Source organism: Canis aureus, chromosome 25 (genome assembly GCF_053574225.1).
Source record: "Canis aureus isolate CA01 chromosome 25, VMU_Caureus_v.1.0, whole genome shotgun sequence".
NCBI classification, from domain to species: domain Eukaryota; kingdom Metazoa; phylum Chordata; class Mammalia; order Carnivora; family Canidae; genus Canis; species Canis aureus.
Window position 1 is genome coordinate 44,511,694 of NC_135635.1, and position 23,704 is coordinate 44,535,397.

The window sequence follows — 23,704 nt, forward strand, 5'->3', positions numbered from 1 at the left end:
TTAGATAACTCATTGTGGTAATGCTAGATTTTTCATAGTCATGAGAAATTCTGTTTGGTGTATCTATTTTTAATTAATGTAAGTGGAAAAGTACATTACTTAATAAAAATAATTCAGTAGAAAAGCTTTCAAAATATGAATCTCATTGCTGGAAAAATAATAAAATATAGTCCTAAAGGATGAGAAAAGTGGGAACTACTAACTTATTTTCATTTTGTATCAACCATGAAAAATAGACTCTTGAATTGGCAAACATATCAAAGATCTTATAAATGCTGACAATTTTGCTAGGAACTGGGTTGATACAAAGGTGAGTGAGTCTTTGTCCCAGCCCTCATAAACTCATGATCTATTGGAAGAAAATATATTTAAATAGATTATTGCAGTCTGACAGAGGTTCCAGATAACACTGAAATGCTTTTGTTCCAAACCTAAAGATGCTAGCAAGCCTTAACCGCCTCTCAAAATGTGTGATGCATGATTGAGCTCATTGAGAAAAAGGAAAGTCTCAGGTGTCAGAAGCAAAGAGGGGATTGAAATGCAGAGGTGGAGGTGAACAGATGAAGCAGCAGCCCTGGAAGTTACAATTGGTTATAACCCAGGTATAACTAGGAGCTTGGATTTCCATGCCTATATAGAGAAAGGAGGAGAGACACATTAGGATTACATGAGGTGAGGAGTTGGAGTTGAACCTTTGCTACAGGACAGAACAGTCAGAGAAATATAAGGGAAAGAAAGACTAATTCAGTCAAACTTTTACAACTGGTAGGTAACAAAGAAGCTTTTTCTCTGTCATGCCTCTGGAAAGGAACCCAAAATCTCCTATAAGATGTCAAAAATTTGAAGCCTGTACCTCCTGCAGATTCAGAGTGCAAATTTACTCTTATGTGTGGGAAGTTTCTACCTGAAATATTAGTATAAAAATTTATCCCAGACGTATATGCCTCTTTAAAGCAATCACAGGGGGTGCCTGGGTGGCTCAGCAGTTGAGCATCTGCCTTCGGTCCAGGGCGTGATCCTGGAGTCCCGGGATTGAGTCCCATGTCGGACTCCCTGCATGGAGCCAGCTTCTCCCTCTGCCTATGTCCCTGCCTCTTTCTCTGTGTCTCATGAATAAATAAATAAAATCTTTAAAAAATAAAGTAACCCCAGTATCACTGTAAGATCCCAAATTTCACAGTATTCCCATAGAGGAAAAAAAAAAAATAGGTGCCCCTTAAGATGAGTTCACAATCAGTCCACCATGAGAAAGATGTAACAGAAAGACCCCATCTTTTAAAGACTTGAGATTATAGAAGAGCAGTATTTTTATTTTTGTTTTTTTAAATTGATTGATTTGAGAGAGAACACACACTCATGCAGAGGGAGGAGAGAAAGTCTTAAGCAGACTCCGTGCTGAGCTCAAAGCCCAACTTGGGGCTTAATCCCAGAACTCATGAGATCACAACCTGAGGTGAAACCAAGAGTCGGACACTTAACTGACTATACCACCCAGGCACCTCAGGAGCAATATTTTTAAATAATTTTAAAATAACCTAAGAGATAACAGTGTAAGGAAAGAACAAGGGATGCAGTGTAGTGTGGTAGTTAAGAGTATGGGCTCTTAAAATTAAAACAAATGTGAGACTACAAAAAGGAAATTATGTCACAAACACCTAATGTCCCTAATAAAAAGCATTCCTAAAAATTGAGGAAATAATTTAATAGAGGAAAAATATTTAAAGGATAGGAATGAAAGGTCATAGGGAAGAAATGTAGATGAATTTGCCTATTCTAGGCATTTCATATAAATGGAATCATCTACATGTGCCTTTTTGTGTGGCTTATTTTACTTAGCAAAGTATTTTCAAGTTTCATCCACGTTTATTGTATCAGTACTTGATACCTTTTGTGACTGACTAATATTTCATTATGGATAAACCTCATTTTATTTACCCATTCATAAGTTGCTAAATAATTATTATTTCTTTTTTACTATAATCTACTGTGAACATTTGTATACAGTTTTTTGTGTCAAATGTATTTTCACTTATCCTGAGTATACATATATGACTGGAGTTGCTAGGTCATATGGTAACTTTATGTTTAACCTCTTGAAGAACTGAAAGTGTTTTCCAAGGAGTAATACCATTTTACAATCCCACTATCATTATATTAGCATTCCTCCACATTCTCACCAGCACTTGTTATTGTTTATTATAGCTATCCTGATTATTGTGTTATCTCATCATGGTTTTCATATACATTTCCCTAATGACTAATGATGCTGAACATCATTAGTGTGCGTTTTGCTTATTTGTATGTTTTCTTTGGAGAAACATTGGTTCATATCCTTTACCTTTTTTTTTTTTTTTTTTTTAAGACTTTATTGGGGAACGTCTGGGTGGCTCAGCAGTTGAGCGTCTGCCTTTGGCTCAGGTCGTGATCCTGAAGTCCCAGTATCAAGTCCCATGTCAGGCTCCCTGCATGGAGCCTGCTTCTCCCTCTGCATATGTCTCTGCCTTTCTCAGTGTGTCTCTCATGAATAAGGTTTTATTTACTCATTTGTGAGAGACAGAGAGAGAGAGGCAGAGACATAGGTGCAATTATCCCAATTTTATATATGAAGAAACTGGAGTACAGAGAGCCTAAGTGATATAATAGAGTTCATAGGATGAATACACAGAGCTAGAATCAAATACAAACAGTCTAGCTTCATATTGTTGCTATGAGGATTAAATTAGTTAAGTTACCTAAAGCTCTTACAGTAGTGCTTGACACATAGTAAGCATTGGGCTGGCCAGGGGGGTCTGGGAGGACTATTAAAAAAGTACATATATATTTGCCAAATAATATGAAATGAAACAAAAAATCTAGCCATTTAATTAAAACTTTAGTGAGCCAATTAACACATCTAAAAAGAAAATTAATGATTTGAAGGATAACATTGTAAAAATTACCCAAAATACAGAAGAGAGAGATAAACTGGGATAGAAAATAAGATACATGGGAAATAGACTAAAAAGGTACAGCATCCATCCAATAGGAGTTTTAAGAAAAATGATAGAAAAAAAATCAGGAAAAAAAAAAGAAAAATTCAGGAGAGACAATATTAATATGGATAAAACATTTTTATTATTGATGTAAGATCAAACTGAAGAAGCACTTGAAGTCTTGAGAAAGACATAATTATACAAATCTTTCAGTGAAACTGCAGAACATCAAAGAGACCAATTACAAGCCACCAAAAAGGACAGATCATGTACAAGGATACAAGAATTTGTCAGTAGATTCAATAGAATCAATAAAAAAGCATGAGAACGTGAGGTGATAAGTATCTTCAAAGTGTTAACGAAAATAACTGCAAATCTAAAATTCTGCATCCACAAGTATGGGTGAAATAATATTTTCAAACAAACACTGAGTGAGTTTATCACTCATGCTCTCTCTCTCATTTAAAAATGAACTGCTTCAGTAAGGAAGAAATTAGGTGATATGCCAAAAGCAGTGCTGGGGGGTGGGAAGAATGAATGTTGCAAATCTAAATAAGCATTGAGCATAAAACGTTAATTTAATAACAATGACAGATTGCCCCAAGTCTTCATATTATTAAGAAAGAAGAATAAAGATGTGATAACTTTGTGATACTTGTCAAGTATACGCTGATATTATAGGTAAGCAGTAAAGTAAAAGAAATAGAATGTGAAACTTCAAAATAATGAGGAAAAACATTGAATAAAAATTTTCTTCATCCATTCACCTAAAGTTATGAAAAAGGTAGTAGGAAAAATACCATATATTATCCAAAATAATATTAAGAATAAATCTAAATATATCAGTAATATATTAATTTATTTACAGTTAATGAATTAAATTTTATTGAAGACAGATGGAAAAATACAAAATCTACCTCTAGGCTGTTTTTAACTTTAGCTAATATTCTTTAAAATGTAAGCTCCATGAGGGAAGAAGCTTTGTTCATTTATCACAGCACCTGGTATTTGTTGAATAAATGAATATGATATTTTTGAGAAACATACCTAAAACAAAATGATACAGAATGAAAGAGAGTTAAATGATTTTTTAAAAATATGCCAGGCAGATACTGACCAAAAGAAAGCCATTAGAGCTCTGATTATTGGACAAAACAGGCTTTAAAGCCGAAAAGCAAATTAGGCATAAAAATATTCATTATAATTACAAATGGAGTAATTCACCTGAATGATATAACAGACATGAAGCTCTATGGATCTAAGAACGACATTGCCTAAAAAGAGAAATTCACAAGTTTATACCCATGTTGAGAAATTTAACAGATCAAACATGAAAAAACTAAGAAGGACATAAAAGACATTATTGACAGTCTTTATCTGTGTATACATATAGAGCCCTGGACCCAACAATTAGACAATATGCATTCTTTAGAAGCACACACGAAACATTTATTAAAAGTGATCTCATACTAAATCTTAGAACAAGACCATCATATGCCTGTGAGTTTAAACTATTCTGACCAAGTTCTCTGAATATAATGCAATAATGTTAAAAATCAATGATAACGGGATCCCTGGGTGGCGCAGCGGTTTGGCGCCTGCCTTTGGCCCGGGGCGTGATCCTGGAGACCCGGGATCGAGTCCCACATCGGGCTCCCAGTGCATGGAGCCTGCTTCTCCCTCTGCCTATGTCTCTGCCTCTCTCTCTCTCTCTCTCTCTGTGTGACTATCATAAATAAATAAAAATTTTAAAAAAACAATGATAACAATAAATATATGCATTTGGAAATTTTAAAGCTCATTTTAATCATGAGTCAAAGTATAAATCTTAAGGGAAATGCAGAATAGTTAGAGCAACAGTGAAAATACTACTAAAAAATTTAAAATAAAAAATAAAAAGACATCAGAGCAAATTCCCCATTTTCACACACAAGGAGTAGGAGGAGGAGAAAGGGAAGGGGGAGGAGAGGCAAGAAATAAAAGCAGAAATTAATGAAACAGAAAACAAACCATAGAGAAAGTTAATGAAAATAAGAGCTCATTCTTGGAGAAGACTTACAAAATAGAATTTAATGACTTAATTAGAAATGAAAGATAGGGGGACAGATTGTTTATGAAAAAGACCAGATATAGATAAACAATATTTGAGAAAGGCAAAGGAGACACCTCTACATCTAGAAAAGAGACTTAAAATAATAGGAAAATAAGATAAACTTCATGACAATCTGTAACTCACCAAATCTGAGCAGTTTTGGGTTTTTTGAAGTTTTTTATTTTCTAATATAGTTGTTAGTACAGTGTTATATCAGTTTCAGGTGTACAATATAGTGACCCAGTACTTCCATACCATACCTGGTGCCCATCATGATAAGTGTCCTCTTTAATCTTCATCACCTGTTTCAGACATCTCACGGCCCATCCCCCCTCTGGTAACCAGCAGTTTGTTCTCTTACAGTAAGAGTCTATTTCTTAGTGTCTCTCTCTCTCTCTCACTCTCTCTCTTTCTCTTTCTCCGTCTTCCTCTGAGCAGTTCTTGAAGCCAACAAATTTAGATTCAGCTTAAAATCTTCCTAGTAGTAGATACAAAGCCTAGTTGTTTTTTGTTTTTTTTTTTAAGATTTTATTTATTTATTTATTCATGATAGTCACACAGAGAGAGAGAGACAGAGACACAGGCAGAGGGAGAAGCAGGCTCCATGCAGGGAGCCCAACATGGGATTCGATCCTGGGTCTCCAGGATCGCGCCCTGGGCCAAAGGCAGGCGCCAAACCGCTGCGCCACCCAGGGATCCCAGCCTAGTTGTTTTTAGAGGTAAGTTCCAGCAGACAGCAAACAGCAAATAATTTCTACCTTAAAACAACTATTCCAGAGATGTCTGGGTGGCTCAGGTCATGATCCCAGGATCCTGGGACTGAGTCCCACATTGGGCTCCTTGCTCAGCAGGGAGCCTGCTTCTCCCTCTAACGGCTGCTCTACCTGCTCTACCTCTTGTGCTCTCTTGTAAATAAAAATATATATATATTTTTTTAATCTTAAAAAACACAACTATTCCAAAGAATACAAAAAAGGGAAAGCTCCTTGATACATTTCATGAGTTTAGCATAACTTGGATGCTGAAACTACAGACAAATACAAAAAACAAATCATAGACCAGTATTACCTATGGATATTGAATCAAAAATTCTAAATAAAATATGAGCAAATTCAACAATGTGTAAAAATATTACACAGTTAACAAAATTTATCTTAGGAATTTGGGGATGGTTTAATATTTAGATTCAGAGAAAAGGAGAAAAAAGGATAATCTCAACATATTATGAAAATGAAGCTAGAGTTGTATGATGTGGTCTGATAGTGAAGGCCTTTAGTGTGTTCACTGAGAAGGTTGGACTCTGGTGGTTGCCTGCTGTCAGTGGATAGGTTTTTTTTTTTTTTTTTTTTTTTAAGCAGGATAGTATCAGAATCAAATAGTCTATAAAACTGCGACAGCAATTTAGAAGAAGCAATAAAATAGTACATCAAAGGTAATGTAGATGAAACTGTACAGTCAATTACAGGGGAAATATTTATAGGAGAAATATTTGGAAACAGGATCACCAGGGCTTTGTGGCTTAATCAGATATAGACATTAGTGGAAAAGGAGGAGTCTAGAGTGATTCTGAAATTTTTAGATTGAGCAACTCAGTGAATAATGACTACATTCATGGAGATGAGAAACACCAAGTAGAGAGTTACACGTGGAATGGTGAGAAGCCTGGGGAAGGAGCGGGAAGCTCATAGTGCTTCTACATGGTGATATGTTTGACATACACTATCCTTTATGTGTCTTCATCATGAAATTGCCACACTGATATGAGGAAACAAGGTGTAAAGGAAATAACATAGCAGTATGGAAGAATAATTTCTGATTCGTAAGGAGCTCTATCATACTCCTATTTGTCACAAGTATACTTTTAACAGTGATTTCATCTGATGCCCTTTACAACTCTGCGGAAGGATTAAGAAATTTTTTTAGGCTGGTAAACAGAGCCTGCAACTATAAATCTTAGATGCTTTATCAGTAATGAAAACATAATATACACTTATGTCATTATTTCCATAAACCTCAGAAATAATAAAATGAGGGCAAATATGCTACTTGAATATATTGACCCTTCCATACTAAATAGGAATACATTTTTCTAACAGGTGGTATACATTTTTTGATGCCATCATTATTCATTGGTCTTTATATAAATTAAGTAAAAGCCCACCAAATATATGGGTGTGTTTATCTATTCTTACCTCTCCTTACCTTTGTGTAAAACCAGGTATGTATCTTAGGAACCTGGACTATCTAACATTCCAGCCATATGACCAAACAAATTTAGGCTTTTTACCTTAAGAGGAAAGCTGTTATTTGGAGGAAGATGATGTAAAACCTAATGATAGATAGTTTAAACAATTTAAATTTGTCAGTTGTCATAAGATTATTCTTTACAACATTATTTGTAACAGCAAAATATTAGAAATAATCTAAATCTACATCAACAAGTCAGCAAAGAGAACGAGGCAGCTCTTTACGGATACAGAAGGCTGTTCAAGATAATTAGGAAAAAATAGCTAAGAACAGTGAATCAAATATGCTACCATTTGTTGGAGGGAAATGTGTGTGTGTGTGCATGTGGCTACACAGTTACATAGCTATGGAATGTCGGGAAATCTTTGGCATTACACACAAGAAACTGGTAACTGTGGTAGCCCCCCCGCCCTTTTTTTTTAAGATTTTATTTATTTACTCATGAGAGACACATAGAGAGAGAGGCAGAGACACAGGCAAAGGGAGAAGCAGGCTCCATGTAGGAAGCCTGATGTGGGACTTGATCCTGGGTCTCCAGATCATGACCTGGGCGGAAGGCAGACACTCAACCGCTGACCCACCGAGGTATCCCTGTGGTAGCTCCTTGAAAAGGAACCGTCACGAGCAGAAGATAGACTTACTTTTACTGTCACAAATTCTTGTGCCACATATATGTATAAGAATATTCAAAAGATAATAATTACATTTTTAAAAATAACATAGTAATGGGAAGAATTAGTTTGGGTTGCTGCAGCTAAGATTCTTTATGGCTTCACTTTTCTTGGTGTGTAATAGAAAGTGTTTGCAGGATAATAAGCTTCAGGATTCCATCTAAAAACCAAAAGTACTAATCAGGACCAAAATTAAACTACGAAATTGATTTATTTAAGAATCAAAACAAAATCAGTGGAAGATATACTTTTCTGTTATAGAACTTAAGCACCAGTTGAGAAAATAAAATAGAATGTAAAGGTAATATTACCATGACAGCTGTTAGGCTAAATTCAGCACAGATATTCCTTCTAATCTTGCTACCACCCTCATCATACTTTACTGCCTCACATTGTTTTTCTGAAAGCTGTTCAACCAGTGGAAAACAAATTTTCCTGACTACAGTAATAATGTTCAATCATTTGTGTATAAAAAAGACAAATACAGGCAGATCCCTGGGTGGCTCAGCAGTTTGTGCCTGCCTTTGACCCAGGGTGCGATCCTGGAGTCCCGGGATTGAGTCCCACATCAGGCTCCCTGCCTGGAGCCTGCTTCTCCCTCTGCCTGTGTCTCTGCCTCTCTCTCTCTCTCTCTGTCCAACATAAATCAATCAATCAATCTTTAAAAAAAAAAAAAAGACAAATACATAGCACAACTCATGAATAAGTAATGACTGGGGCACCTGACTGGCTCCATCAGTAGAGCATGCAACCCTTGATCTCGGGGTTGTAAGTTTAATCCCCATGTTGGATATAAAGATTACTAAAAAAAAATAATAAAATCTTAAAAAAAAGAATTAATGACTAATTTATAGTTTTTCATGATATGAAGTTTTAAAAAAAGCTCAGAAATAATTTGTTGATATTTTGTTAAATGTATAACAAGCACAGAATCTAATACATCTCACTGAAATTGATGGGGATTATGTTTTTTTCATTTTGCATACCAAATACCAGTATAACTAATTAAAGTTTAATTATAAAATTACCGGGATTGTGTCCCATGTCAGGTTCCTTGCATGGAGCCTGCTTCTCCCTCTGCCTGTGTCTGTGCCTCTCTCTCTGTGTGTGTATGTCTCTCATGAATAAATAAATAAAATCTTTAAAAAAAATAGAATGTAATTATAAAATTAATTATGATAAAATTATTTCCAAGATTTAGCAAATATAGGCAGAAGTAATTTTAATATCTTCCTGAAGATAATTGTAAATAACCCAAGTTTACTAATAAGGGTAAAATTTATTTAGAATATGTTTTCTAAAATATCTCAGAAGATTTCCAAGTATTATTATTTCTAAAACTTATTTAGGTTAGTAAGATAATCACAGACTGAAAAGCAAAGATTAGTGAACTAGAGAACTCTGGAATTCAAACCTTTTCTTTTCATTTTTTTTTAAATTTAAATTAAATTTGCCAGTGTATTATAAAACACTCAGCGCACATCACATCACGTGCCCTCTTTAATGTCCATCACCCAGTTACTCCATCCTCCCACCCACCTCCCCGTCAGCAACCTTCAGTTTGTTTCCCAGATTTGAGAGTTTCTCATGGTTTGTCTTCCTCTCTTATTTTGCCCCATTCAGTTTCTCCTCCTTCCCTTGTGGTTCCCTTGCACTATTCTTTTAATACCTAGGTTTGGATAACTAACATACACCATTTCTTACCTTAAGTATTTTTCTGTCCAATACAGTTTCTCTAATACCTTGTTTGAGCACTGACATCTCAGTCTTAAAAGATTACAGAATAAACAATGAACTCCTTTTCCTCTGAAAGGGTATGTATACCTTTATGCATAGATATACGCTTACAACTAAAGAAGTTTATTTTAGTAAATTTCTTCCTTTTTCTTTCCCTCTCTTTCTTTCCCCAATGACCAGCAGAATTCAGTTACCTGCACATGCACATGGCATGGTTTAAGAAGGAAAATATCTGGATATAAAGTACCTTTCATGTCAGTAAAACTTGAGGATTTACTCCTTTTGTTTGTTGGTCTTATCTTAAGAAGAGCATAGTATGGAGCTCCTTAAGACACCAGAGTCATGGGCAGCCCAGGTGGCTCAGCGGTTTAGTGCCGCCTTCAGCCCAGGGCTTGATCCTCGAGACCTGGTATTGAGTCCCACATCTGGCTCCCTGCATGGAGCCTGCTTCTCCCTCTGCCTGTGTTTCTGCCTCTGTGTGTGTGTATCTCTCTCTCATGAATAAATAAATACAATCTTTAAAAAAAAAAAGTCTGTTTCTTGGGGTGGCTCAGTCAGTTAACCATCTGCCTTCAGCTCAGGTCATGATCTCTAGGTCCTGGGATCAATCCCTGCATAGTGCTCCCTGCTCAGCAGGGAGTCTGCTTCTCTCTTTCTCTCTCTCTCTCCCTATCACTCATCTCTCTCTCTCTCTCTCTCTCTCTCTCTCTCAAATAGTCTTTTTTTTTAAATAGTCTGTTCTTATTTGTCTCTTTCACTCTCTTCTTTCCCCCCCTTAATTGCAAGAATAAGTTTAATATATACAGCATGTCAGCCTGTTGACTTTTAAAATTTTTATAACTAACATTTTTGCTTGTAATTTTAAAGCCTGTAGAAGGAACATATGGTTCCCATGATTATTTTTGAATTATAAAATAATGAAATAATAATAGTAGCTTGGAGAACATAAGATTCATAAAAGGAAATAGGACTCATAGTATTTAATGAGAATGGTAATATCTATCCATATACTCACCAAACAGATTAAGAAACAAATACAAAATTGCTAGAGATAACTGTGTCACCCATTCCAAATCACATACATCAATCCTTTCCCCTTTCCCACCTTCCATACCACTAACTTCTACTTTTATGGACACTTGTACTGTGTATGTATATATTCCAAAGCAACCACTACCATTGCTTCCTATGCTTTTAAGACTTATGTGAATGGCATCATGGATTCTAAGACCATGTTCTATCTCTCCCATTTTGAAGTTATTCTTTAGTGCTCTTAAGTAATAGTTTGTGATTTCATGCACAGAAAATTTACATATAGAAAAATATGTACTTTTTTAAGTTCTTCACATCCTACCAGCTATTGCTGTGTTTTATTTTCTCATGTTACATTTTTAATTGGTTAATACTTAGATTTAACAGTCATTTGTCTCATAGCATATAGATGTCATGGATACTTTAGACAGTGAACAAATGCAAATATTGAAAGTTTTGTTTTATCTTTTCCTTTACTATTTCTATACCTTTGATTTTATTTGATATCGTTATTTCCCAGGCTGGAACTTTCATTATAATGTTGAATAAGAGCAGTGGTAAAGATAACCCTCTCTTGTCCCTCAATTTAATGTTTTCATTTCAGACTTTCACCATTACACAGAATGATTACTCTCTAGTGAAATGAAGAGCAAGTTCTTCATTAACTGTTGATTTATTTGATACTTCTTTTGGCATCATTTTTGTTAAGTTGTTTTTTAAGAAAAGTATCCCCTTTACCTAAGTATTCAAATGTATTGGCATACATATAGTATTTGATGATTTTTTAAATAGCTGTCTATAGTTACGCTCTCCTATTTTGATTCCTTTTACTATGTGTTTATGTCTTATTTATTTTGCTGGACATTTATTTTTAATTTCAAAGAACCTGATTTTTATGTTGTTATCTCTTTTTTTTATCTCTGTCTTTTAAAGTTCACTAATATTTGCCTTTATCTTTTTTCTTCAGTTTACTTTAGGCTTAACTTATTTTGTCTTGACTTTATTTATTTATTTATTTTAATTTATTTATGATAGTCACAGAGAGAGAGAGAGAGAGAGAGAGGCAGAGACACAGGCAGAGGGAGAAGCAGGCCCCATGCACCGGGAGCCCGACGTGGGATTCGATCCCGGGTCTCCAGGATCGCGCCCTGAGCCAAAGGCAGGCGCCAAACCGCTGCGCCACCCAGGGATCCCTTGACTTTATTTTTTAAAGATTTATTTATTTATTTTAGAGTGAGTGTGAGCATGTGGGGGAGGGGCCGAAGGAGATGGAGAGAGAAACTCAAGTAGACTCCACACTGAGTGCAGAGCCCTACCATGGGACTCCCATCTCACAACCCTGAGATCACAATCTGAGCCAAAACCAAGAGTCTGACGCTTAACCAACTGTGCCATTCAGGCACTCCTTCACTGTTTTTTAAAATAAGCATATTCAAAGTTTGTTTGAGGTTATAAATGTTCATCTGAGACTACTTTAAGTTAGATTCTCAAGTTTTGGTATGTTGTATTTTACATTTTTGTTGTTGATTATAAATAGCTTACAGTTTCCATTATGATTTCCTCTACTTTATTTTTTTAAAAGATATTATTTATTTATTTGACAGAGAACACAAGTAGGCAGAGTGGCAGGAAGAGGGAGAAGCAGACTCCCTGCTGAGCAGAGAGCCAGGTGTGGAGCTCAATCCCAGGACCCTGGGATCATGACCTGGGCCGAAGGCAGGTGCTTAACTAATTAAGCCATCCAGACACTTCAGTTTTCTCTCCTTTAATTCATAAGTTACTTTTAAAATATATTCTTTAATTTTTTTAAATGTTCAGTTTTCCTTTTCTATTATTTATTTTATTAAATTTTAATAAACATACAGTGTTACATTAGTTTCAGATGCAATATTATGATTTAATAGTTCTATACAGGGGCACCTGGGTGGCTCAGTTGGTTAAGCATCTGACTTGTGATTTCAGTTCAGGTCATGATCTCAGGATCATGAGATGGAACCCCACATCTGTGCTTCATGCTTAGCAGAGAATCTGCTTTTCTCCTTCTCCCTCTCCTTTTGCCCCTACTCCCCCTGACTCCCCTTTTGCCCCACCCTCTTTCTTTAAAATAAATCTTTTAAAAAGTGGTGATAATTCTGTACATCAGTCAATGCTCATCGCAATAATGTACTCCTTTAGGGGAGATGAAGCAAAAGCAGTGAAAGTTATGCTACAAATGCTTATATTAAGAAAAAAAGTTCAAATAAACAACATACATTACACCACAAGGAACTAGAAAAAGAAGAAACTTGACTGAAATTTAGTATAGGAATGAAATAACAAAGAAAATCAGGATAAATAAAATAGAGACCAGAATAAACAATAATATAACATTGAAAATAATGGCGAGTTTAAAAAATATATATAACTGATAATGCTTTAACGACATTCACTAAAACAAAGAGAGAAGACTCAAATGCCAAAATCTGAGAAAGAGAAAATAATATAAGAGATAACCACAGAAATACATGGTCTGATAACTGATTACAGTAAGCAATTATACACTAACAAATCAAATAGCTTAGAAAAAAACAGGTAATTCCTAAAAACACACAAGTTACCAAGATTGAATCATGAATTTTTAATCTAAGAATTTAGAAATCTTCTCAGACCAATAACATGAAAGAAATGGAAGAATGAAAATTGAATTAAAAATAAAAAATCTCAGGGATCCCTGGGTGGCTCAGCAGTTTAGCACCTGCCTTCAGCCGAGGGCATGATCCTGGAGTTCCAGGATCGAGTCCCACATCAGGCTCCCTGCATGGAGCCTGCTTCTCCCTCTGCCTGTGTCTCTGCCTCTCTCTCTCTCTGTGTCTCTCATGAATGAATGAATGAATGAATGAATAAATAAAACCTTTTTAAAAATAAATAAATAAATCTCCCAGCACACAAAAGCCCAAGACTATATGGCATCATTGGTGAATTCTAGCAAACATTTTAAAAAATAGTGACAATCTTTATCAAAACCTTACAAATAACAGAATAGAGAAAATACACTCAAAATCTGTGAGGGCTCCTGGGTGGCTCAGTTGGTTAAGCGTCTGCTTTAGCTCAGGTTATGATTCCAGGGTCCTAGGATCAAGCCCTGCATCAAGCTTGCTGCTCAGTGGGACCCTGCTTCTCCTTCTCCTCTGCTACTCCCTACTTGTGCTCTCTCGCTCACATACACTTGCTTACTCTCACTCAGATCTTAAAAAAAAAAAAAAATTCTATGAGGCCTGCATCACTCATATCAAGGCAGGACAAAAATAATACAAGAACAAAGTAATCTAGTTTGTCTGATACAAGTATTGCTACTCAAGTTTTCTTTTGACATCCGTTTGCATGATAAATGTTTCTCCACCCCTTCATTCTCAATCTGCAGGTGTCTGTAAGTCTAAAATGAGTCTCTTGGGGATCTTGGGGATCCCTGGGTGGCTCAGCGGTTTAGTGCCTGCCTTTGGCCCAGGGTGTGATCCTGGAGTCCCAGGATCGAGTCCCGCATCGGGCTCCCAGCATGGAGCCTGCTTCTCTCTCTGCCTGTGTCTCTGCCCCCCTCCCCCTCTCTCTCTCTATCATGATTAAGTAAATAAAATCTTTAAAAAATATATAAAAATACAAATAAAATGAGTCTCTTGTAGGCAGCATATAGGTAGGTCTTATTTTTTTTTATCCATTCTGACACCCTATGCCTTTTGATTGGAGTGTGTAGTCTGTTTACATTCAGTTATTGACAAATATGTATTTATTGCCATTATATTGCTTGTTTTATTGTTTCTGGAGATTTTCTCTGTCTTTTCCTGTCTTTGTCATATTTGGTCTTTCCTTTGCACTCAGTCTCCTTTAATATTTCTTGCAGGGCTGGTTTAGTTGTTACTAACTCCTTTAGTTTTTATTTCTCTGGGAAGCTATCTGTCCTTCTATTCTGAATGACAGCCTTGGAGAGAGAGTATTCTTGGCTACAGATTTTTCCTATTCAGTACTTTGTTGTTGTTGTTGTTTTAAAGATTTTATTTATTTACTTTTGAATGAGAAAGAGAGAGAGAATGAGCATGAGCCATGGGGAGTGGCAGAGGAAGAAACAGACTCCATACCAGGCAGGGAGCCCAGTGCAGGACTCGATCCCAGGAACCCTGGAATCATGACTTGAGCCGAAGGCAGATGCTTAACTGACTGAGCCACCCACGTATCCGCCTTTCAGCATTTTGAATATATGATGCCAATCCCTCTGACTTGGTATGTTCTGTTAAGAAATCTCCAGCTAGCTTTATGAGTTTTCCCTTGTAAGTTAAGGGCATCTTTTGTCTTGCTGCTTTTAAAATTTTTCTTTACCACCATATTTTGCAATTTAATTATATGTTGGTGTTGGCCTGCTTTTGTTGATTTTGATAGAAGATCACTGAACCTCCTGGATCTGGATGTCTGTTTCCTTCCCCAGATTAAGGGAGATTCCTACTATTCTTTGTTTTTTTCCTATTATTTCTTGAAATAAATTTTCTGCCCTTTTTCTCACTCTTTTTCTTGTATTTATTCTATAATATGAATGTTACTACATTTGATAGGATAACTGAGTTCCCTAAGTCTGTTCTCATGTGGCATAATTTTTCTTTCTCTCTTTTGTTCCACTTCATTATTTTCCGCTGCTTTGTCTTCTAGGTCACTAGTTCGTTACTTTGATTCTTTCAGCCTGTTAGTCATTGCATTAGCCTGTTTCCAATTTTGTTTGTTGCATTCTTCATCTCTGACTGATTTTTTTTTAACTCTTTTATCTCTGTGATAAGGGTTTCACTGATGTCCTCTATTCTTTTCTCGAACCTAGTGAGTATCCTATGTCCTTATGACTATTGCTTTAAGTTCTCCATTAGACCAGTTACTTATATCTGTTTCACCTAGATTTCTGGCCATGGCCTTATCTTGTTCTTTCATTTGGGATAAATTTCTCTGTCTTGACATTTTTGTCTAAGTCTCTGCTTTCTTCTCTGTGTTAGAAAAGCTAGTTATATCTCTTGCTCCTGAGAGTAATGGCCTTATGAAAAAGAGGCCGTATAGTGCCCCAGGCCTGGAACTTCAGGGACTGTCTCTGGTACCTGCTGCATGTACTCTGCTCTTGTGTTTTGGCTCCTCTATCCTTCAGGCCCATGGTCTGCAGAGGCTCTCCTTGCTTGCTGTGAGCAATGTTTGGTTCCTGGCCTGAATATGGCAAGTTTTAACCAGCTCTATGGTAGTCTGCTTGTGAAATGAGATCCGACACCAACTCCACCAGAACTGAGGCCCTACAAAATTCTCTAGTTATGAGATGTGATGTGGGCATGGATTTTTGGGAGAGGAACCCACTGCACTAGGACTGGGGCAAGCATGACTGAGAAGGGCAGTCCTGCCACAGAGCACAGGTTGGTGGGGCTTACACTAGTAAGCAAGTTAGGCAACCAGTATAGGCCCTGTGCTGCTTCTCACAGGTGGTTCTGTTTTATGTGGAGGGGCCAGGAAGGAAAATGGCACCAGCCAGCTTCTTTGTTCCCAGAGGGGCTTCCTCTGAATGCTGCTCCCAGGGATGCACTCTATAATCGGGCCCCTGTGCACCCCAGGTGTTTTTCAGATTGTGGTTTCTAGGCTGTCTGCCCCCAGGTTGTTTGCTTCTCTCCAGGAGCAGTGAAATGCCCTTGGGGCTCTATCCTGAGCAAGCCTGCTGACATTTAAAACTCCAGGCTGTAAGCCCTGCTGGTTGTAAGAACTCAAAAATTCAGTCCCTCATTTTCCAAGCCAATGGCTTTGGGAAACATTCTCTTTGTTTATTTTTCCCTCTCTCTCTCTCTCTCTCTCTCTCCCTTTCTCCCTCTCCCTTCACTCTGCAGCACCTGCAATCCCTTTCTCCCCTAAACCACATCTCTGTACCTCCTACATTCTTTAGGATGGCCTCTTTTCTCCTTTTATTTGTGAAGTTTGTTCTCTTAGTCTTCAGGTTGATTTTTAGGGTATTTAGGAGGATTTGATAGTTATCTATTTGTGTTCCTGGGACAAGGTGAGCTTCAGGTCCTCCTATTCTGCCATTTTCAACAGACTCTAGAATAATAATGACATGATAAAGAATGTTCATAGTAATGATGATGCTAAATTAGTGTGTATTTTATGCTAGGCACCTTTCTAAGTGTTTGCATTAACTCAGTTGATCCTCATAACTGTCTTATAAAGTATTGTTATCCTCATTTTAAAAGTAAATAAACTAAAGCTCAGAGCACTTAAGTAGCTTCCCCAAACTTAGATATCTGGTAAGAGCAGAACTAAAATTCAGACCCAGGCCGTTTGCCTCTTAAACCCTTACTCATGCATTATTACATGAAAAAATACCAAAGAAAAATTTCTATAAACTTTCTCATGGAACTAAGCAAAGTGCTTTTAATCTAGGGAAGAAAATGTGTTAAAAATACCCAATCAAATTTTGACAAAGCAGAATTGGTAGAGGAGAAGGACAACTTGTTGTACCAGCTATCAAAATACACTATAAAATATAGTAATTTTTAAAATACCGTATTGGGGCACATAGGTGGCATAGTCAGTTAAGCATCCAACTCTTGGTTTCGGCTCAGGTTGTGATCTCTGGGTCAAGAGATCAAGTCCCACATTGGGCTGCATGCTCAGCATAGATTCTGCTTAAGACTCTCTCCCTCTCCCTCTGTGTCTCTTTCCTGCTTGCTTGCTCTCTTTCTCTAAAATAAATAAATCTTTTTTAAAAAATATCATATTGTAGTAGAAATAGGGAATAAATAGAGGAAAAAAATCAGAAGAATATGCAACCTTTTATGTTCATAAGGAAGAGGCTGAATGGATACACCTAAATAGTAAGAGTGATTATTTTCAGAGAGGGATTTACAGGTGATTTTTTTCTAATTTTTCAATTATCTACAGTGAGCATTTTTTTTAATATTTTACTTATTTATTCATTAGAGACACAGAGAGAGGGAGGCAGAGACACAGGCAGAGGGAGAAGCAGGCTCCATGCAGGGAACCCGATGCGGGACTCGATCCCGGGTCCCCAGGATCACGCCCTAGGCTGAAGGCAGATGCTCAACTGCTGAGCCACCCAGGCGTCCCTACAGTGAGCATTTGTAAATCACCTAATATTAGCAAGTTTATTTTCAGTGCTTTTTAAAACTTTCAGTTTTGGCAATATTTTGTTAGTGCAATATATATGTTGCTATTTGGTTTATGCATATATGAATTGTAGGGCATCCCAATCAGATGAAGGGCCAGTGGCATAGGCAGTAAAAGAATTCACCCGAAGCAGTACAAAGAAAGAAATTTATTGAATATACTGCAGCAGAACAGCAAAGGAGAGACTGTAACAAGGCAGTGATGAGGGATAAGTTATAGGGCAGAGTGAGGAGGTATGGAAATGTATTGGATTTTCTCCTTTTTGATAACTGTGCCTGGTTATAAGTAGCCCATGGTTAGTTATGGCCTGTGGCTATTTCAAGGTGGGTTGCTTAATGAGCCAGTTTGCATCAACCCAGTGATGGGTGGTCGCTATGGGCCCTTGCTGTGTGCCATTCGTCTCACTCAAGTTCCATTACCCAAGCCTGTTGCCTAAAAGCAGCCTCTACATTTATTTTTATATTTATATAATACATTTATGTATGTATATACATTGTGTGTGTGTGTGTGTGTGTATATATATATATATATATATATATATATATATATTTCATTCATTTATTCAGGCCTTGTATTAACAGATCATACAAAATCACCAATCCAGTTCTCCTTTTGGTAAGCGTGGAGAAAAGACAATGGGATAATAATCTTCTAGCCTAGGGTTGAAGAGAATTTCAGAACCTCTGACTTATTTTGGAAACCTGAATGTTTATAGATGATGTACAGAAAAATTATTGAATTTTATCGTTGTAGCATCTCACCATTTTACTCAACTTTATTATAAGTTGTAATAGTTTTTCAGTTAATTCTCTTAGATTTTCTAGGTGTATAATCATTTCATTTACAGGTAATAACTTTTTCCTCCAATATTTATGGTCTGTATGTTATATAACATCTCCCAAAATGGAATAGTTGTTTAAAAAATGAGTAGTTCCCGTAGTAATGTGGAAATACGAGTCCTGCATATCATGAAGTGAAAAAATAGAGTTACAGAGTCCTATCCTATGTATGCAATAATTTTGTCTTTATTTTAAAAAATAATTCTCTCTCTATTTTTAAAAATAAAGCAAACACTGCATAGAGGGCTTGATTGGGGGAGATTACTCTTTCCCTCAAAAATTCTGTACTAATTTAAGTGCCTGTCTTAGTTTGCTTGGGCTGCCATAACAAAATAACATAGACTGGATGGCTTAAACAACAGGAATTTCTGGAGGCTGAGAAGTCCAAGATCAAGGTGCCAGGTGATTCAGTTCCTGATGTGAGCTCTCTTCCGAGCTTGCAGAAGCCAACTTCTTATTGTCTCCTCCCATATCAAAGAGAGAAAAAAAGAGAGAGAGCTTAAATGAATGAGAATGAGAGAGAATGAGAATGATCTCTCTTCCTCTTCTTAAAAGGCCACAGTCCTATCAGATTAGAGCCCCATCCTATGGCCTCATTTAACCTTAATTGCCTCCTAAAGTCTCTAGCCCCATATATTTACACTGAGGATTAGGGCTTGAACATGAAGGGGCGGGGGGTAGTACACAATTCTGTTCAAAGCAGTGCCTACATTTTTTCCCCTGATTCTTCAGAAATCCTGTTTAATTTTGTTTCAGACAGAATTAGTTTAAGGCACTTGTTACTTTACAGTGTATCACAGAAATTTTATCGCAGTTTAATTTCATAAATCTTTTCCTCTTAGACACAAAATCGCATGAAGCTAATGGCTGACAATTATGAGGATGACCACTTCAAATCCTCCCATTCCAATCAAACCAATCATAAACCCTCCCCAGACCAGGTAAGACTGCTCTTGAATGTTTTATAAAAATAAATGTGCTTTTATTTTCATGTATTTTATGCTAGCATGTTACAGATTCCAGACTATAAGTTTAGAAAAATAAAAATAATCCGTTTCTGAAGTCTCCTTACTCGTGTTTTTAAACACAGATTTAATTTCTGTACAGGAAGGTGGTGCTAGACGATTCTGATTATTTTAAGAGGAGATACTCAAAAGATTTGAGGACTATAAGGAATCCTTGAATTGGGTTGAGAAAAAACAATTAACCTCAGAAATACATACTAATTTGTAAGTGTCCTACTTTTCCTGTTAAAACAATGCCTTATTAAAAAAAAAAAAAAAGACTCTTTCATTGTGAGCTCAATAAGACACAGCTCTGTTTAGAGATAACTGTTGTTTGGTTGCAGAATTTTAAATCTCTGATCATCACCTGTTATGAAGAGTGAAAATTTCTTCTTTCCCATTTCCTTGATTGATCCCTGCAGTGTTTATTATTCTCAAGGAAAATTGTAGCCTTCAACTTTTCGTCAATGCAAAAAAGGCATTGATGAGTCTGAAGGGAACCATATTCAACTCCAATCTTTTGGAAGAAGGGAACTCTCCCAAGATCTTGAAAATGATGGATGGGGAGAGTGGTGAACAGATTACCTCATATCCCATTGCCAAAAATCAAATTTCAACATCTCCATCACACTCAATCTTAAAATATATAGCTGAAGGGGAAAAAATAATAGTTAAGTAATTACATCCATATGACTAAAGAGTCAAGGGCAACTCCCCCACTAAATATCTCCACTGAATGATAGCCATGGCATTGTCTTAGAAGAAGAAATATTGCAGATGAGAGCAGCAACAATATCCAAATTGCAATTTTTTCCAAGATTCAGAAGGTATAGTCACAGTATTATGACATTTACTACGCCAGTTGAGGCAAGCCTTACATTTTAAAAAGGGAAAAACAATACCAGTCTTAATGTAGGCAGAATGCAGAACTGTCTACCTGATGTCAGGAGTCTTTCTTTGCCAAGAAATCATTTTGCTGTCTGTGCCTGTTCCTGATACTCAGAAGTAAATTTATGCCAGTGTACATAAGATGAGTATTAGATCCTAACCTTGAAACAGGTTTTGATAATGAATAAATATAAGGAATCAGATGCCTGGGAGTAGTGGGAAGAAAAAAAAAAGAAAAAAAAAAAAAAAACAAGGAAAGTTTGAAGAAAAGGCAAAATAAAGAAAAGCCTCCAACCTTGTAATTTTGCCCAGATCCAGCCCTGGATTAGAGATAGTGTCTTGGAAAGGTAGGAAGAGTAGAAGTGTAATGGCAAACTAATTACTAATTTGGGTAGGTTAGTGAATTTAGGGAATTCGAATCTAATATAAAAGAGTCAAGAAGTTAGAGACCATTTTCTTCTACTACATTATGCTTATGTCTTTGTTTTAAATACTAACCAACTCTTTTTCATTCCCATGCTGCTCTGGGGCATTGTTCCCTTTGTCATCTCTCTTCCCTAGGATGAGGAGGAGGGTATATGGGCATAGCCAATCTGATGCTCTTAGTTCAGCCATTTTGTTCAGAACGGTGAGAAACACCTTTCCTTAACTCTAGAAATGTTTATTGTTTGCTTTCAATTTTTTTTTTTTTTTTTTTTTACACAATCATTCTCACATCCTGTTTCTCTGTAATTCATGAAATTGTTTGGTGTGCTTTCTGTTTTCTGATTTTCACCTGATTCCTGTGTGTATTGCTATGCTTCTGACATAGTGGGGTTGGGTTTTATGGCCTTTTTTTTTTTTTTCTTTTTGTGTGTTAATAGTCACTTTTATAATTTCTTTTTTTACATTTTTGGGAGAACTTCCAGGGCATATATTTAAATTTGTCCTGTTTTGATCTTATTTATAAACTACCTTATCTAGTGTTATATTACAGTGTCCTGGTAAGGTTTATAGTGACTTGCATCAAACTGGAACTAGAAAATTGTTCAAATATTCTGCCAGTAGGCTTGAGGTCTACTTTTCATGATAATTAATTATAAATATATGTCTTTAAAAAAATTGTACTGTGAACTGAAACCTTTGGATTCTATCTATAAAAGGATTCTCTGAATTCTCAAGGTCAGTGGTTCTTATAGAGTGCCTACTAAGGACATCCCCTAGGGCTTTGGCATTACTCTCAAACTATCCTTAAAAATAAAAAGTAAAGAAGTAAAGGAAGACCTTTTAAAAAGTCAGTCTAAAGAATTCTTTATCCTCTCTTTTATGGATTGCTGCTGTGTTAAACAGTTGCCAGGACACTGTCTAGATTCTCCTTTCCAGGCCAATTGGCTAGAAAATATAGTCCAGCTGTGGCAGTATCTCCCTTTGATCTGATGCCCTGGAGGTTTGACTAAGGAAATCCTTTTCTTAGAAAAAATAATAATTACAATTAATAAGTTCACACATATTGGTGGCCTTGCACTCCCTGGATTCACTGCCCTTGCTTATTGGTGATCTCACTCTTTTGGAGTCAGTTCTCCCTGAAAAGTCTGTATCTTGGTGTTATACTTCTTAAAATGATGAGGACATGTGTAGATCTCTCACTAGCAAACACAGCCAAGAAGGATGATGAGGTAAGTTGTACAAAGGGGCATATACTGTGAAGATGGGATTCTTTCCAAATGACTTTATCCTGAGGGTGTACAAGGCAAAATGTATACCAGCCAAAAAGCTATTTGGGTTAAAGCATTGCATGCCAAAGCTAAAGCTGAGCAAGTTCATGTGTTAATTCTCTTTATTTACACTCCCCTCTGCAAGGGTAGTTATTTATCATCATGAAGGATGTGCAGGCTATACAGTAGTTGTATAGAGAATACCAGTCCCTTCCTGCTAAAAGAACCTGCCTTGTCTATTTTGGCAGAACATAGGAGCTTCTTGGCATGCCTTAGTTGGAAGTAATTATATTGGTTGTATACCGTTTCTAGCCAATCAGAAGAAACAGGTTAATGTTACAGGAAAGAAGGCCCATAGATAACTTCACCAGGAGACTGAAAAATGAACAAACCTACACATAGACTTGTTCCTAAAGTCTCCATTTTATTTTCTCTTCTTCCCTAATAGAGTGACTCCTATCAAGAGTTCAAATGCTATTGATTTGGGTGGGTTTTTTTCAATTATTGCACTATTGAGCTTATTGCACGAAAATATTAACTGCCATGGATTTAACACAGTGCAGTTGTAATTAGCTGGCCTTAACTGGAGTTCCTATGATATGATCTTTCACGTTTTTAAAATGTGCTATAAATGTCATAATATCATAAGGGTTTTACCTTAAATGCATGAGTGACTCCTAAAACATTGCAGAATTCTAAGAAATTTTCAAATTTTTGAAATTGATGATTTACCTTATCAAACTTAAGAATATAAATAATGTTTTACATCTAAAACATTTTGTAACACAGTATATATATATATGTCAGCAAAGCAGTCTTACTGGATATAATCAATACTGAGACAGGAATTGAATCCTAGAAGTATAGAGCTAAAAGGGTCTAGGCAATTTCACAAGAAGTGGGAGAACATAATGGTTAGGAGTCTAGGCTTTGGAGCAGAATGCCTCTGGTGGGATCATACCACCCTGGTGTATTAGCTTGTGACTTTGAACAAAGTATTTAGCCTCCTCATACTTCAATTTCTTCATCTTTCAAATGGAGGTTGTTGTGAGAAGTAGATGAATTGTTTGTTAGAGGCATAAACTCTGGAGCCAGACCACATATAACTTTGCATCTCGACTCCTCCACATTCTTTGTGGCCTAGGGAAATTAACTCAATCTTTGAACCCCAGTTTTTTGTAAAAATGGGTTTATTTTATTTTATTTTATTTTATTTTATTTTATTTTATTTTATTTTATTTTGAGAGAGAGTGTGAGAAGGAGGAAGGACAGAGAGGGAGAAGGACTATTAATATCTAGTCCAGTGCCCCCATTCTGTAGGTAAGGGTGAAATAAATAAATAAATAAATAAATAAATAAATAAA

At 36.3% G+C, this 23,704-nt stretch overlaps 1 protein-coding gene across 20 annotated transcripts in view; it reads left to right on the top strand.

Annotated features, from left to right (window-relative positions):
* ERC1 (ELKS/RAB6-interacting/CAST family member 1) overlaps positions 1-23,704 on the top strand; it is a 534,848-nt gene that overhangs the window by 429,258 nt on the left and 81,886 nt on the right. For 15 of the 20 annotated variants that reach the window (XR_013364494.1, XR_013364495.1, XM_077871590.1 and 12 more), the window contains one exon: positions 19,597-19,695. Coding sequence is in view for 17 of the 20 variants with exons in the window: in XM_077871590.1 (XP_077727716.1) it covers positions 19,597-19,695 (99 nt within the window). In the remaining 3 variants the exon portion in view is untranslated. Of the gene's footprint in view, positions 1-9,712; positions 9,797-19,596; positions 19,696-21,207; positions 21,275-23,704 lie in introns of those variants that run through there. The other 5 variants (XM_077871604.1, XM_077871607.1, XM_077871602.1 and 2 more) reach the window with 2 other exon arrangements.